This window comes from Magnolia sinica, chromosome 4 (genome assembly GCF_029962835.1).
Source record: "Magnolia sinica isolate HGM2019 chromosome 4, MsV1, whole genome shotgun sequence".
Lineage (NCBI taxonomy): Eukaryota > Viridiplantae > Streptophyta > Magnoliopsida > Magnoliales > Magnoliaceae > Magnolia > Magnolia sinica.
In genome coordinates this window covers 17,817,293-17,834,983 of record NC_080576.1, presented here as the reverse complement: position 1 = coordinate 17,834,983, position 17,691 = coordinate 17,817,293, and the positions used below count along the sequence as shown (strand labels likewise).

General features: G+C 46.3%; 1 protein-coding gene across 1 annotated transcript; it reads left to right on the top strand.

The window, feature by feature from the left end:
• Window positions 1–200: 200 nt before the first annotated feature.
• Window positions 201–3,094, top strand: LOC131242636 (ABC transporter G family member 5). The gene is made up of 2 exons (XM_058241401.1): window positions 201–602; window positions 650–3,094. The coding sequence occupies exon 2, from the start codon at window positions 663–665 to the stop codon at window positions 2,628–2,630; it is 1,968 nt and encodes a 655-aa protein (XP_058097384.1). The 5' UTR covers window positions 201–602; window positions 650–662; the 3' UTR covers window positions 2,631–3,094.
• The last annotated feature ends 14,597 nt before the right edge of the window (window positions 3,095–17,691 follow it).

The window sequence follows — 17,691 nt, the reverse complement described above, 5'->3', positions numbered from 1 at the left end:
CATCAGGTTCTACCCTGCTTTCTAGTTCCTGGAGACAAATTTCAGCTAGATCCACGTTCCAGATGGGCCACACCACATGGAACAATGTAAATGGGATGACAACCATAGGCTGGTATGTCGGCCCACTGTGGCGTTTATCTTCCATCCAAGCCGTTAATCGGGTGTAACTCTCTATGATGAAGTGAAGACACAAAAATCAGACTGAACCGAGGTGGGCCACACCAGTTCAATTTAGAGGTTTTTGGAGCAGATTTTACATTTGTTCCATTTGGTGTGGTCCATCAGAGTTTTCTATAGCGTTGATCTTTTGTATGTACGTTCAAATAGGGTTCTTGATGGAGGGAATGGGTTTACAAATACAACATGGTAAGCCTCAGAGAAGTTGGGTGTTCTACACCATCCGTAAAACAGGTGTTGCAGACGATTCTCGTCCGTAGAAAAGTGAGTATTGGAGGTCAACAACACCCGCATTTTTCACTCTCTAACGAGAGAGAGAGAGAGAGAGAGGCATTTTTCACTCGCTAAGCACACAAAGAAAAGAGTAAAAGATAGAGAGAGAGAGAGAGAGAGAGAGAGAGAGAGAGGCATTTTTCACTTGCTAAGTACAGAGAAAAGATAGACTCACGGAGAGAGAGAGAGAGAGAGAGAGAGAGAGAGGGAGGATGGAGAGTGGCAAAGCAAAGGCCATCAAAGCTTATTCAATGGAGAAAGAGGGTTGTGAGATTGAAGCCAGAGGCATCAGCTACAAAATCTACACCCCAAAGAAAACCCATCCATTTAAGATATGGAGCAGAGAAGAAGAACCAGAGGAAGATCAGCAGCAGCGCCGGCTGCAGCAATCCATAGAGGAAGATACAGAAATGCAGGTCAGAGAAACACTAACAACAACAACAACCACAACGGCGACTCGTCATGTACTCAAGAACGTCAGCTGTCGAGCGAAACCATGGGAAATTCTCGCCATCGTAGGCCCCAGCGGTGCAGGCAAGTCAACCCTCCTGGAGATCCTAGCCGGAAAGCTCCTGCCGCAAGCATCAACCATCTTCGTCAACAAGAAACCCATCGACAAAGCCCAGTTCAAGAAGATCTCTGGCTACGTCACACAGAAGGACATGCTCTTCCCACTCCTGACTGTAGAAGAAACTCTCATGTTCAGCGCCAAGCTCAGACTCAGGCTCCCACCCTCTCAATTAGCCTCCAGAGTCGAGTCCTTGATCCAGGAGCTTGGTCTGAGCCACGTAGCTGGGGATCGAGTGGGAGACGACAAGCTCCGTGGGATATCAGGCGGCGAGAGACGCCGCGTCTCCATTGGCGTCGACGTTATCCATGACCCACGAGTCTTGATCCTCGACGAACCCACATCTGGTCTTGATAGCACATCAGCGCTTCAGATCATCGACATGCTCAAAACCATGGCGGAGGTCCGTGGCCGCACCATAATCCTCAGCATCCATCAACCTGGCTTCCGCATCGTAAAGCTCTTCAACTCGATCCTCTTACTCGCCAATGGATCTGTCTTACACCATGGGACCACTGATCAACTCCAATCACATATGAGATTAATAGGTCTACATCTCCCTCTTCATGTCAATGTGATTGAATTTGCAATCGATGCGATCGAAACCCTTCAACGGCAGCAGCAACAGCAACTACTACAACAACAAAACAAAGGCGACGATGGCAGGACCGGTAAATGCACGCTGCAACAGCTCTTTCAGCTTTCTAAGGTGTTGGATGAGGAAATAGCCGGCTGTAACGATCTCCATTGCAGCTTCGCGAATTCTAGAATACGCGAAACGGTTATTCTCACGCATCGATTCTCAAAGATCGTTTATCGAACGAAAGAGCTGTTTGCATTGAGGACCCTTCAAATGCTGGTGGCCGGGCTCGTATTGGGTTCGATCTTTTTCCATCTGGACTTCGATGAAGTCGGCATTGAAGAGAGAGTAGGCCTATTCGCATTCATTCTGACATTCTTGTTATCTTGCACTACGGAGGCACTCCCAATCTTCTTGCAAGAGAGGGAGATTCTAATGAAGGAGACCTCATGTGGAAGTTACAGGATCTCTTCTTATGTGATCGCCAACAGTCTCGTCTTTCTACCATTTCTACTCATTCTGGCTGTGTTATTCTCCTCTCCTTTGTACTGGCTCGTGGGTCTGAATCGGAGCTTCGCATCGTTCATGTACTTCTTGCTTGTGATTTGGATGATTCTCTATACGGCGAACTCGGTCGTGGTCTGTTTCAGTGCGTTGGTGCCGAATTTCATTGTGGGGAATTCGTTGATATCGGGGGTGATGGGATCGTTCTTTCTGTTTTCGGGGTACTTTATATCGAAGGAGGGGATGCCGAATTACTGGATTTTCATGCATTACCTGTCTCTGTTCAAGTACCCATTTGAAGGGTTCTTAGTGAATGAGTTCTGTGGGTCAGGGAAGTGCTTGGAGTACTTGGGGGAGGTGTGTGTGATGAGTGGTGAGGATGTTCTGAGAGAAGAAGGGTTGGGAGAGGAGAGCAGGTGGAAGAATGTTCTGATCATGGCTTGTTTCATCTTGGCCTATAGATTTTTCTCTTACGTTATCCTTCGGTGCAGATGCTCCCAGAGGTGTCTCAGGAGTGCCCTGGTTTGATGGACATTGAAGATGAGTGCTCTCTCTCTCTCTCTCTCTCTCTCTCTCTCTCCCTTTTCCCAGCAAGTGTTTCTTAATGGGGCCCACATGGAGCCACGGGAGTATGATCGGGGCTATCTATCTTCTGGGTACTGACGTGGATGGGTCATGACCCAAAATTTAAGATGAATGGATGATCCTGGCAATTGATTAGTGATTTTCAAATAGACGGTTGAAAGTAATGAAGTGGACGATTCATGCTCAATAAGAATAGTTGATGGCCAGGATCATATGTAATCATGGCTTATCCTAGCCATTTCCTAGAAAAACAGGCGGTCCTGATATCCGTGTATGTGGTCCTATCTAGCAAAACATGTTGGAATCCTGATCTTCAAAATGTAATAAGTTTCAGATCTATAAACATGTAAAACCGTTTCCAAGTGTATCAAGTCGAGAAAGATTGATATAAAATGCAATTTCTAATACTTTGTAAGAGCTCTCTCTCTCTCTCTCTCTCTCTCTCTCTCCGTTTCCATGGGCCCCACAAAGATAATGTTATGAGGAATGAAAGATCCGACATGTGGCCTACTTCGTGTATGCATGGCCCAGTGTGGGGCCCACACAACCACCAGGCCTCGTTCGTCATGGCATGTCGGGTCTGGGCTCGGCAAGGCCGGTGTCCCACAGAGGGGGCCCAGGCATCATTTTTCAGATATGATAACTACTCCGGTCCAGGCTGGGCTTGAATTCATGTAAAGAGGCCTGACAGCTAGACCCTACTGGCATGGAGCCGGCAGCTCAACCCTATAAAGACAGGGACTGGGCCGATGGCGGGGCCCAGGGTTGGAATCAAGATCTGGTTTTCAGGAAAGGGACCATGATGGACGGCCTAGTGCAATCCATTGGCCCTGTCCAATCATCAGGTGGGCCAAACTATAAAAATAAGAATGTACGGTTGTCCATTTAACATGAGCATTTTAAAGATACCTTTTTGATAAGGGAGCTTGTCTCAAGAATCGAAGCCCTTTTATCTGATCTACTTATCCTTTAGACCGAGGATACTCTATAAAAATATTTAAATTTAATTCATTTCAAACCTTTGATCATTTAACTCAAAAATACTATCCTCACTCTATGGGTGCATATTAGGTGCGGCCCTTAGTGTGGGTTAGGATGTATGTAACTGTATATCTGTTATATCCATCCATTGTATCAGATCATTTTGGAGAATGAGCCCAAAAATGAAGAAGATTCAATTATGGGGTGGACCATATTATTGAAAATAGTGGCAGTTGAAAAAACTTCCTAAGGTCCGTTGTAATGTTTACTTTTTCACGTTGATAAACTTGGATGAAGGCGAAGAACAAATTTCAACTTGATCCAAAACTTTTGTGGCTCATTAACGGTCAATCACCACTATTTCCTACAGTATGGTCCACTTGAGAATTAGATCTGCTTCTTTCTTTGGCTCATGCCCTAAAATGATCCGAAAAAACAGATAGATGGCATTGACATAGAATATATGCATCATGGTGGGCCCCACTCTAAGGGTCGCACGGTCTTGGGTGATGCTAAATCCGCTCTCCATTGCTACTGCTAAGTGCTACCTACTGGCTGTGTATGTGGCGGCCTAGTTGCAGCTCAAAGGCTGAAAAATATGCCGCGGAATTCGTGTGAAAGGCTTTTGTATGAATATCCTGTGCTGGAAGCCTAGGTAGGGCCCATGTGATGTTTTTTTAGAAATCCAATTTGTCCATCCGTTTTGTGAGATCATTTTAGGGCATAAGGCCAAAAATGAGCAGGATCCAATACTCAAGTAGGTAAAAAACGTAAGGATCGAACACACACAGTTGAAATATTTCTGAAGCCACGGAAGCTTTGAACCAGGCTAATATTTGTGTTTTCCGTTCATCTCAGTGGTAATGAAGTTACGAGCGGTATGGATGGCATGTAAATATCACAGTCGACCCAAGGAGATTTCAACGGTAGAAAATTCGCTGCCCACCTTTTCCTTTAGTTCGGCCTTCTCGAGTCTTTCATCTTACTCATTTTGGTCTCAAGTCCTAAAATGAGCTCAAAAAATGGATGAACAGAATAGATTTCTCAAAAACATCACGGTGGGCCCAACCTAGGTTTCCAATGCAGGAACTTCTCCTAAAAATACAACAGAGGATTGAATAACAGGAGGATGCTGGCCCCACATGCAGCCTCACCATACAGAAGCTAACCTGGCACGTGTGCAACGTCCGGCCGGAACACAAGGTGCGCCTGACTACGAAGATGAGCTAAACCCAGAATCCGGCCAGTGTATGGATCATAACCCCACTGATCAGCAGACCACCCTAATCCGCAAGGTGGGGCCACCTCATGCACAGATTAGAAGAGCGGTCCCAGGCACATGCCTTGTTGGTACGTGTGCCATATGTAACGGTGCAGGTGGGACCAGCAAACCTCAAAAGAATGGAAATTGGAAAGTATAACATGACTTAAAAAAAGAGTTAAAAGAGGTGGGCCATGTTGGAATTTGTAGCCTTCCTTGCTTCAACAGTTTGTATTTTCTCACAATTATTACATTTATATGTGTCTATTAGTGTTGGCTTCCTTGGAACTGTCCTACTTATCAGTAGATGGGGCAATCATGGATAGGGTGGATGTAAGCAAATTGTAGGCCGTTGGATTATTCGACATGGACATTGATCATAAGGGATGGACGGCCATATCTGAAGCCCACCGGATGGAGGAATTATAATATCCAGATATTCTTCTGTTGGGCCTACCATGGATGAATCATCCCCAAGAATATCCTCCAAATCCCATCTTCCAAATAAGAAGAGAAATGCATCAACGGTCCACATTCAACTGAAAAAAGGACGAAGAGCCTTGGCTACGTCTTCCAATTTTGGAGGGTTCGTGGGGCACAGATCTGAGTGTCAGTGGCTTAGTTGGTCCCTAACCGCAAGTGCTTAAGATAGGAAAAGAGTGGAAAAGAATTGCATGAATCCAAGGTCGATTACCATTTGAGCGATTCCATCCATCTGGGACCCACCAATCCAACACTCTAGATCACCGACGGTGCAGACTGATGATTAAATATTAGATACATTGTATTGCATAGATGCCTTGCACGGAAGGAAAAAGGATGATGCAGCTTAAAGGCATCTGAAGATTTACATGGTTAATGTGTTTAAACTGGAGGTATTTGATAGTCTGATTAGCTATGGCACTTGGTACTCGTGTATTTAGAATTTGTACCCACAGCAAATACTATTTTGTTTAAGGGTTCAAATTACGAAACATTGAAAATGGGTCATCACCTAAAAATCATAAATTTAGACTGTAGGATTTTTTTTACGGAACCATTTTCAACGTCCACCAATCAGATATTTAGATAATCAAAGCAGTAAAATTGGTGATTTAGAGTCTACCAAAATAATGGATAGCAGTTTGAATTATTATTAATTTTTTTTTTGGCAGTTTGAATTACTTGTATGCAAGGTGTACAAATCTCAATGTATATGGACCATTATGCCTTCTTTTGTAAAAACAAGTGCTTTTGGCTGCCCTTGCACTTAGTTTAAAATCCTTTGCACGAATTTAACTCAATGAAATATGTTGCTCCAGTGCTGTCAAAGATTTCTTGACATAAAAATCATACTAGTCAACTCATCAAATAGCATAGTTATTAGTAGACAAGCAAAAATCTTACTCTAGAAATATGTGTAGCCATCTTCTAAATGGGTTGGCATAATTTTTGAGAAATATGATCTCAATGGTCAAGCCCAATCAACAGTGACCTGAGGATTTCCAGTTGGGATGAGTCACCAGCCAAACACCAGGCCAACCAGTGTTAAATAAATTAGACCATGTCCTGTCCAATATGTCATCGGTGCAATACTCAACTTCGGACCTGAACAAATGTCCTCCATACACACAGACCAAATCGGGCAGACTCAAGCAAAGCGCCCGGATGCAACCCTAGTAGAAGCACAAGGTCTAGTTGTGGATAACATGAAGATTCTTCCAATTTGGAATCTTGTCAGTGGAGTAATTCTCCAACTGAAAGAATTACTCCACTGAGCATCACTAGGGTAAACTAGAGTCCAAATACTAGTGCTTGCACTTGGACCCTAGTTTAACTAGTCACACATTAATTCTTCCAATTCAATGGATTTTGTGGACCACAAAATCCAAGGCCCATCAATTAGTCTGCTTATATTAATCAAGTTAGAGCAAGTGTGAATTAATGTTAACATAACTAGGTGCATGCGTGGATAGAAGAGGAAGTCACCGACTCTTTTTATTGATGGAAAGCCTAAATAAATTATTATTATTATTACTATTATTTATTTACAAAGTAATAGACATGACTTATATGAGGTGAAAATTCTAAATTACGTAACTTTTGGAAATAGTAAACTAAGTAGTAAACTTACTACTAAATGACTTTTAAACTAAATTTTTTTTTCTCATAATTCTCCAAACCTTAAAATACTATAAAGATATAAAAAATCATAACTTCTTAAAATTATTAAAATTTAATTTTAAAATGAAAGTTACTTGGTAAGCTGACGCTATTTTGAATAAACCACTCAAGGGCTAATGCCAAAGCTAGCATGTAGAACTTGTTGATACTTTTTTAACAACATGTTATATGAGTGAAATAGATAACCGACCACAAAAGTAATAATCATGGGAAGTTATGCCTTTTTTGCCATATCTCGACGCATATTGTCTATTTAAAAAAAAAAAAAAAAAAAAAACCTTTGCTGTTCGTGTGATTGTTTTTTTACTTTGTTCTAAATCAAATTAAACACACTATTTGAAAAAATTAAACTCATCCTGAGTTTGGAATGATAGCAGCCCATTGCAATCACTTCCATTTATACCTGTCTTGTTTGTTTTTGGACAGCGGCTGATGGTGAGGGCCTACACATCAGATTGGCATTTTATACATATGTAGAACTTTAGACGACAAAGCATCACAATCCGTTTCGTTGTAATCCTTAGCATCAAGGGTGTTGACTTCCGCCTCTTTCATATTAATGGATTTATGATGGATCACTCTTGATTAATGTTGATTAACCACATTGTTATTGTTGTCACTACCGACCCTTAACACATGCATTTTAATCATTTTAGAAAGGTAAAAGGGTGATGATTTACTTAAAGTTTGACAGATGATCATGAAATTACTATCTTGACCATCGAGTCATTTACCGATCCATGGACCTCTTCTTCTGTTGATCCATCTGTCAATTAATGATATGAATCAATTGAAAGGAAGTGGATTATGTCCTACCCCCACCTGGACAATAATCCATCTAGGCAGGGGTTATGTGGGGCCTACCATGATGTATGTGTTTTATCCACGCCATCCATCCATCTTTATAGATTATTTTAGTGTATGAACTGAAAAATGAGGCAAATCCAAAGCTCGAGTGGATCAAAAGATAGGAAGCAGTGGAGATAATGACACGGACCGTTGAAATCTTCCTAAGGGTCACCATGATGTTTATTTACCATCCAACCTTTTCATAAGGTCGTATAGACATTGATGAAGGGACAACATAAATATCAACATGATCCAAAACTTCTACGACTCCCAATATGTTTTGAACAGAGGGTGTTCAATCTCCATTGTGTGGTCACTTGAGCCTTGGGACTACTTTATTTTTGGGTTAATATCATTAAATGATCTAGCAAAATGGATGGATGACATGAATAAAACCCGTACATTATGATGGGCCGGAGAGAGCCATGCCCGGATGAATTATCATTTAAGCTAGGGTAAGAGGATTCAATCCCCTTCCCATTGGAATATTTTTTAGTCCAACCATGAGTCCACCGTAAGCCGGGTAAAAGTGTAATGATTTGCTTAAGGTGTACCTACTTTTATAGTCTGTGCAAGTGTGACCTATGGTCTTATGATTTAGAAAGTTAGTTGGGCCACACCTTAGATGGGTCAATAGGTCCACTTTTATCCCATTAAGCTTTTGTCATCAATTTTGATAGTTAGAAAGAGCAATACAACATTGAACTAGAGAAGGATATAGGATTATGGCTGATAGTCTGTCATTGGAATACACTGGAATCCAAACCTTTCATTTGAAAGCTTGTACTTGAAATGCATTGGAATTCTTTAACATATTCATAAGACATGAATCTAATTAACCAAATCAACTTTAATATCTCAAATTAATATATATACGTGATATTTGACTGAATGGTTGTAATAAGAGCATTGAAATTTATACCATGGAAAAAAATGGGGAAATTTTGTGCCTCTAATGGGCCACAAATGTAAAGATAAAAATAAATGACTTTCTAACATTTTTAGACTACTATTCACAATACCAACTGTTGGGGACAAAAAGTACAAGTCCGCAGACTCGGACTTAATGCCTCGGATCACCAAAGGATGCGCCAAATCCGAAGCATGATTCGCTAAACCGAGACAAAGGTTGAGTCGGTTCGGACGACTCATCAGCATTTCGGGCATGCATCGAACCGAGACAAAGGTTGAGTCGGTTCGGACGACTCATTAGCATTCCGGGCATGCGTCGGGCGGACCTCCTTACCAGATCGATCATCGCAAGATCAAGCCTCATCCCGGATATCTTGGGATAAGATCTCCGACCCCGAAGCTCACGGGATCGGATGAAGGCTCGAGATGGGCACGATCCTATCTCCGTGATACCAGGAGAAGATCCCGCGCACAATATCAGGAAGAGAATCCTCGTGCAATTAAATGCCCCAGCAGTTATAAAAGAGGGACCCCTGTCACCTTGAGAGGTACAAAAAGAATTCTCTCTAAAAACTCCTCAATACACTTAGACCCAGAATCCAGGCCTAACTTTGGCATCGGAGGGTCCCCTGCTTAAGCCGGGGTCTCCTTTGTCCTCTCTCTGTGCAGGTATATGAAGGTCTAAGAGGACGAACCGGATATCTTCATCAACAGCTTGGCGCCGTCTGTGGGAACCGTACAAAAAAGCCATCTCATATCTCTATATTGATTTCAATGGTAATGACTAGAAGGACGGTCCCAGAGGAAGATTTGAATGAGATTGAAGGGCCGGTGGGTCCAGTCGCGGTCCCCGCAGCCCAGAACCCACCTAACAACCGCCAACGAGGAGCGACCAGGACAAGCAACAATCAGCGGGGTCGCGACGATGGACGGTTGGACAAGGAGGTTCAAGAAATCCAGTCTGATATGAATATGATGAAGCAGATGCTGGAACGAATGTATCAGCAACAAATGCAACCGCTCCCGCATCCTCAAGGGGAGACAGCGCAAGTACCAACTACGGCGGTTGATCCTCAACCTTCCCCGCCGCAGTCTTTCCGGCCAAGCTAACCCCAAGGCGGATCAGAACCATCTCCAACGCAGTCAGCCAACGCTTCCCTACCCCCAACTGATCTTCGACACGAGATAGAGCGAAGAAGGCGCAATCGCCCATCCATGGAAGGCACGACAGAGAGCAGTGAACCTTGGAAAGCCGATATTCAAAATTTTAAAAGAGAAGTGCGGGAAGAGATGGCGAAAGAGATGACGGACATGAAGCGCGGCCGGAATGTATATTCAACCGGAGCCGAAGCGAAGGCGTCCCCCTTTGTGGACTCGGTACTGAAGGCCTGGTTGCCCGAGAGGTTTCGATTACCTCAAATCACTCCTTTCACCGGCAAGACCGACCCGACGGAGCACATCGAATACTTCAGAACCTATATGGAGCTCCACGATGCCTCGGATGCAGTGATGTGTCGGGCCTTTTCTCTTACATTGACCGATGTAGCTCGGCTGTGGTTCAAACAGTTGAAACCAAAGTCCATCGGTTCATTCGTTGAGCTGAGCGACGCCTTCCTCACAAACTTCATCGGCGGAAAAAAGAAATTCAAGCCCCCTGCACATCTGAACAACGTAGTTCAAAAGCAGGGAGAGCTACTGAAAGATTATATCAAGCGTTTTAATTTCGAATCCCTTCATGTTCGAAAACATTCAGAAGAAACGGCTCTCAATGCGCTCATGCAAGGAGTTAGAGATAAGCCATTCTTGGCATCTCTAGACAAAACTCCGCCCGATACTCTGGCAGAATTTATGGCACGGTCGGATAAGTATGCGAACGCCGAGGAAGCACGAATCCTGCGCGAAACTAAAACTTTGGCCAAAGAGTCGGCCAAAAAGGAAGCCGACTCGGCCGGAGGAAGGAAACGCAAGGATGATCAAGCGCGTGATGAGCGAAGGTCAGGAAAACGGCCGGATCGAAGATTTTCCACATATACTCCCCTGAACAAGACTCAGTAAGAGGTATTGATGGAAATAAAAAACGAAGGCTTTGTTAACTGGCCCAGTAAGCTCAGGAGTAATCCTAATCGGCGGGACAAGGATAAATACTGCCATTATCACCGTGATCACGGGCATAACACAAGTGATTGCCGTCACCTAAAAGAAGAGATCGAACGACTCATAAAAGACGGCCGACTCAGAGAACATATGGTAAGAGCTGGGGCAGCTGAGGCACGCCCGACTGAGAGTCAGCCTATGGAAGAAATCCGGACGATTATCGGTGGTCCACAAGGTGGGGGCGACTCAAACAATGCACGAAGGAATCATGCAAGAAAACTTAGTCAGCCTCAGTCCGAGCTCATGATTATAGACCGGCCACCAAAGGAGAAAAAAAGGGAAAGATATTGCATATCGTTCACTGAGGAAGACGCCCGAGGTATCCATCACCCCCACGATGATGCGTTGATCGTCACCCTGGCGATCGCTAACCGAAAAGTGTTCCGAATACTCGTCGATACGGGATCATCTGCAGACGTGTTGTTTACTCGGACGTTCGACAAAATGGGGATCGAACGATCCACGTTAAGCCCAGTTCGGACCCCGTTGATCTGTTTTTCCGGAGGACAAGTACTACCCGAAGGGACTGTCTCACTACCACTCACTGCTATTAAACGGTATCATGCTTGTAAATTCATGCAATAACTGGGTCTGATATGCAATATTTGACCCACAACACCGACCTTCATTGAGTCTCCTCCAGGCCGTGGTATCCACATACCATCTTTCAATGAAATTCCCGACCGAGTCGGGAGTCGGAATTGTCAAAGGAGACCAGCAAGATGCGAGGCGATGTTACATGATAGCTGTAAAAGGAGCCGCCGACAAAAGTCCGACCAATATATTAACGATCGAATCATTGGACCCTCGGGGCGAGAATTATGAACGAGGACAGCCGGTCGAAGATCTTGTCTCGGTCCCCTTGGTCGAGACGGATGGATCCAAGACGGTGCGAATTGGCTCGTCTCTGCAGTCACCTTTGAAAGAAAAGCTGATAGCCCTACTCCGTAGGTACGCCGACGTATTTGCCTGGAGTCATGAAGATATGCCCGGGATCGACCCCTCTGTGGTGACTCACCGACTCAACGTCGATCCGTCGTATCGACCGATCCGACAGAAGCGACGACCGCTCGGCCCTGAACGATACGCCATCATCGAAAAAGAAGTCAACAAACTCCTCCAGGCTAATTTCATAGAAGAAATACACTATCCAGAGTAGGTCGCGAATGTCGTGCTTGTAAAGAAATCCAACGGGAAGTGGCGAGTCTGTATTGACTATACCGACTTAAATAAAGCCTGCCCCAAGGATAGCTTTCCGCTTCCAAGGATAGACCAGCTAGTAGACAGTACCGCCGGACATGAGCTCCTTAGCTTCATGGATGCATATTCAGGGTATAATCAAATTGTAATGCATCAAACAGATAAATCAAAAACTACCTTTGTCACCGACAAAGGCCTTTATTGTTACCGAGTGATGCCATTTGGTTTGAAGAATGCCGGCGCGACTTATCAAAGGTTAGTTAACAAAATCTTTGCTCGGCTTATAGGCCAAACCATGGAAGTATACATCGACGACATGCTCGTCAAAAGCATACACGCGGCAGATCATGTGAATGATTTGGAAGAAATGTTTCTAATCCTACGGAAGTTCCGGATGAAGCTAAATCCGAGTAAATGTGCTTTTGGAGTAGGCTCCGGAAAATTCCTCGGTTTCTTGGTCAGTCAGCGAGGAATAGAGGCAAACCCGGAGAAGATAAAGGCTTTGATTGATATGGAATCCCCCAAAACCATTAAGGACATCCAAAGGTTGACCGGGAGAGTCGCAGCACTTAATCGATTCCTGTCCAGAGCCACGGATAAATGTCTCCCTTTCTTCAAACAATTGAAAGGAAGGCAAACGATGGGTTGGACGGAAGAATGTGAAGCGGCGTTCCAACAGTTAAAATCATATCTCGGTTCTCCACCTCTCTTAACAAAACCCGAGTCAGGGGAGTCCCTACTCCTTTACCTAGCAGTATCCGAGGCAGCGGTCAGCTCGGCTTTGATACGAGAATTCGGAGGAAAGCAACTGCCGGTGTATTACGTCAGCAAAGCGTTACTGCAAGCAGAAACGAGATACCCAAACTTGGAAAAAGTCGCCTTGGCTTTAATAACTTCCTCTCGCCGACTCAGGCCGTATTTCCATGCCCATACCATCATCGTGATGACCGATCTTCCGCTTCGCCAGGTATTGCAGAAACCAGAGGCTTCCGGCCGACTCACTAAATGGGCTATCGAGCTGAGTGAGTTTGATATTCAATACAGACCAAAGGCAGCAATCAAGGGGCAGGCCGTAGCCGATTTTATCGCCGAGGGAACGCCTCCAACCGAACTCTCAGTGAACGATACGCCAAAGGACGGTGCAGTTCCGACATCAGTCGCTCCCCCTTGTCCTATTCCATGGAATCTGTATGTCGACGGTTCTTCCAACTCGAATGCCAGTGGGGCTGGGGTTGTGCTGGAAACTCCCGATAATACCTATATACAGTATGCCTTACGACTTGGATTCCAAGCGTCGAACAATACGGCAGAATATGAAGCATTGTTACTCGGCCTCCGACTCGCCGCTAGTATGGGAGTTACCCACCTAAGCGTTTTCAGCGACTCTCAGTTGGTTGTTAATCAAGTTACCGGTGTATACCAAACACGGAAAGACCAATTAAGAGCATACATGGAGAAAGTGAAAGAACTTGTCAATGGATTTCAGCTCTGTCGTGTCACTCGGATCCCTCGTACAGAAAACAGCAAAGTCGATTTATTAGCAAAGCTCGCCTCCGCCGATGAAGATGATATACCCAGGTCCGTCCCTATCGAATACGTCGACAAGCCGAGTGTAAATGAACCAATTGGCGAGGCCGTCAACACAATCGACTCGGGACCATCCTGGATCGATCCAATCCGCCAATACCTTGACGAAGGAAAGTTGCCTGAGGATCGCACCGAGGCTCGACGAATTAAGATCCGAGCCTCCCGTTACACCATACACAACGGAACCCTCTATAAGAAAGGTTACTACGCCCCGTTGCTGCGGTGCCTCAAACCCAGCGAGGCAAACTATGTATTACGGAAAATCCATGAAGGAATCTGCGGAAACCACTCTGGAGGGCGATCTCTCGCCCATAAGGTCCTACGACAGGGATACTACTGGCCCACTATCCAACATGACGCCCACAAGCTCGTTCAAAAATGCGACAAATGTCAACGGGTTCGCGGCAATTCCGAGGCAAGCACCCGAGGCACTGACACCGATGACTGGTCCCTGGCCTTTCGCACAGTGGGGCGTCGACATTATAGGACCGCTCCCTATGGGAAAGGGTCAGACCAAGTTTGCTGTGGTAGCAGTGGACTATTTCACGAAGTGGGCCGAGGCAGAACCATTAGCTAAAATAACCGAGCAGAAGATCACCGAGTTTGTATGGAAAAATATTATCTGCCGATTCGGAGTACCCCGTACCATTGTTACAGACAATGGAAGGCAATTTGATAATAGGAGCTTTCGCGAGATGTGCGACAACCTCGGAATCAGAAACGTTTATTCTTCACCTCATCATCCTCAAACCAACGGACAAGTTGAGGCGGTTAACAAGGTTATCAAGCAACATCTTCGGACCAAGCTTGGCCAGGCCAAAGGAGCATGGGCCGAAGAGCTCCCGAAAATTCTTTGGGCTTACCGAACTACGGCTCGAACAGCCACAGGAGAGACTCCGTTTTCACTAGCTTATGGCTCGGAAGCCGTCACTCCCGTTGAAATCGGATTACCTTTGGCTCGAATCACCTCATTCAATGCAGAAGAGAATGAAGAACTCCTTGCACTCGGACTCGACCTTCTGGACGAATAAAGGGAAGTGGCGCGGCTGCGCACGGAGGCGCGGCAACGACAAGTGGCTCAGTTCTACAATACCCGAGTTAAGATTAGAAGGTTTCGAATGGGAGATATGGTTCTCCGGAAAGTATTTTCCAATACCAAGGAATTTGGGTCGGGTACGCTGGGACCCAATTGGGAAGGACCCTATATCGTCTCGGGCACCATCCGACCAGGAACGTATCGGCTAGAAGACCTAAACGGATAACCATTGCCTCACCCTTGGAACGCTGAACACCTCAAGGTCTACTATCCTTAGCTCGGCACTCAATGTTTAAAGATTCTGAACTAAGAAGGATTAAAGCCAAGTCAAATGAATAAAGCTAAGCATTTTTTCTTTCATTTATCAAAACACATGCAAATACAACATGTGAATACATCAAAGCAAAAAAAAATCGAAGGGCCCTGGTAACTGTCCTCATGCACCGGCCTCGTCCCCAGCAGTAGTGTCTTCAGCAGCGGCGTCCGGGTTCTCGGATTCCGAGGCTGCTCCACCCTCGATTTCTGAAAGGTCAAGGTCAGGAAAAGATTTCTTTATATCCTTGACGCATTCCAGATATCCGCTTTGGAACAAGCGGTCCCTCTCGTCCTCGAACTCCGCCGACTCAAGGAAAGCTTGGACGGCTTGGTCCCTAACCTTCTCAGCCTCCCGAGTCTTCTCGTCGGCCTGCTGAATATGCTTCGCCGCCTCAAGCTTAGCCCGAGCTAAGTCATCTGCGCACGAAGCATGAACTGCGAGAACTCGCCGGTTCTCTTCTTCAGCTTCGGAGAGAAGAGCCAGTACCCGAGCAACCTCTGCTTGCGCTTCATCCAAGGCTCTTCTGGAGGAAGCCGCCTCTGCTCTCGCATCTTCGGCAGCCTTCCGGGCAAGGGACGCCTCGCCTGTCAGGACGCCGACCTGGATTTCGGCCTCCTCGCGTCGCCCTTCGGCTTCCGACAGAAGAGTCTGCAGCCGATGAGTCGAGGATAGCTCATTGCTGGCCTTAATCAAGCAGGGAGCGAGTTCAAAAAGTACCCTTGTTGCATGGCTGACGGTTTGCGATGACGGAGCGTTGTAGAGCCTCACGAACTCTCTTTCGCCCCCGTGGGCTAAGGCCCAGGGAACCATCCCCGATACCACCTGCTGCAGGACAGACGGCCCTTCCTGGTTCGTCTCCTCCCCTCTGGAGGATGCGGTCCTCGTCTCACCTTCCCCTCTGGAAGACGCGGCCCTGGTCTCTTCCTCCTGTCTCGGAACATCTGTCTCAACGTGTACCGAGTCGGGTGCCGCCTGAGGTTCCGAGGCAGCGACCGCCGTCTCCTCCGCCCTTTCTTTCGGGTCAGGAATTACGACGACGGAAGGGGCAGAAGAACTCGCTGGCTCTTTTTCCTTCCGCACTACCCTTTGCCTCTTCGGCGGCCGAGGCTCCGACAGAAGAACTGACCGCGGCGGAGCCTTCAACTTCGTGACTGCCCTAAGGGGAGGACGAGCTCCAGTCATTTCTGAGGGAGCCGGTTCGTGAACAATCCTGAGATTGGGACGGGCCTCGGGCAGATCTATAAAAAAAAAAAAAAACGAAGTAAGTCAGGGGAAATTCGGAAAATTCAGAAGATACATTTTCAATTACCTGTGACTTCCGAGTCTAGACCTGCAAGATGAAGGCGTTCCGGCTGTAAAAGCACCTTCCAAGACCTATCTGCCGGATCCAACGTCCTCAACTCTTTGATCCGAGCCGAGGCACTGGAGCCGAGCTTCAGCCGCTTCTTCGGAATGTCTGCCAGACACAAGCCCGTCAGACTCAGAATATTACAAAAAACGAAAAAGGGCGAGAGAGAGAAGACCCAAGTCACCTGCTCTCTGAAATGTCCGAGGAACACGAGCCTCGCAAGACCCGGACTCATCCGTCTCCCAGCGACCACATGCCCAAAACCAACGCTCTCTCCAATGTTTGTTGGAAGTGGGAGGGTCAGTTATCAGGGAACCGCCTCCGCCTCGCCAAGCAGCGAAGACGTAGAAGCCAGGGTAATTCGGATTCACTCGCACTTGGTATAGGTGGAGAAATTCGTCGACTGTAAGCGGTGGCTGTTCCATCTCGGCCCACAACACCGCACACCCGAATAAGTTCCTCCACCCATTCGGGACTATCTGCCCCGGGGCAATCTGAATGCGAGACAAAACTCCCCGGACGATGGCCTGAAGGGGCAGACGCAAGCCGCATTGCATTGACACTTGGTAAATCGCGACCGCCCCAACAGGAGGGTGATCCGGCAAGTCATTCGGACGGGGGAGATAGGTGATGACCGACTCGGGGATGTGATACCCGATTCGGATTCTGTCTAAGTCCGCCTCAGTTAAAACTGAGGGAACCGGACCGCTTAAATCTTCCCCCGATCCTTCTCCTTCTGACTCGGCGTGCGCCGATTCATCGACAGGAACTGGATCAGAGGTTCCCTCGGCAATCAACATTTCATCTTCTTCCTCCATGCCCCTTGGAAAGTTAGGCCTTCCCGGGCGGGTTAATAAAGACGACCCACCACGAGAAGGAGCAACGGAAGCAGGGCGCTCCGCCGGAGCTTCAGTGACTCTCTTAGATAGAAAGCAACGTTGGCATCCACTGCTATCTCCGTCAGTAAGGAAGGCGATTCCGCAACAGTCCAAAAACGTTGCGCTTCGCCTTCGTCTCCGGAAGCTCCCCCCTGGGGACTTCGAGAACCCCTATCCGCCATTATTATCTAATAAAGAGGAAGGAGAAACTCACCGGAGGGAGAAAGGAAAACGGAAATGGCGGAAGGAAGCGCTGACGGTTAAGAGAAAGGAAAGGAAAAAGATGAAAGACTGAGAAGGCTCCAAAGGGAATGAAAAG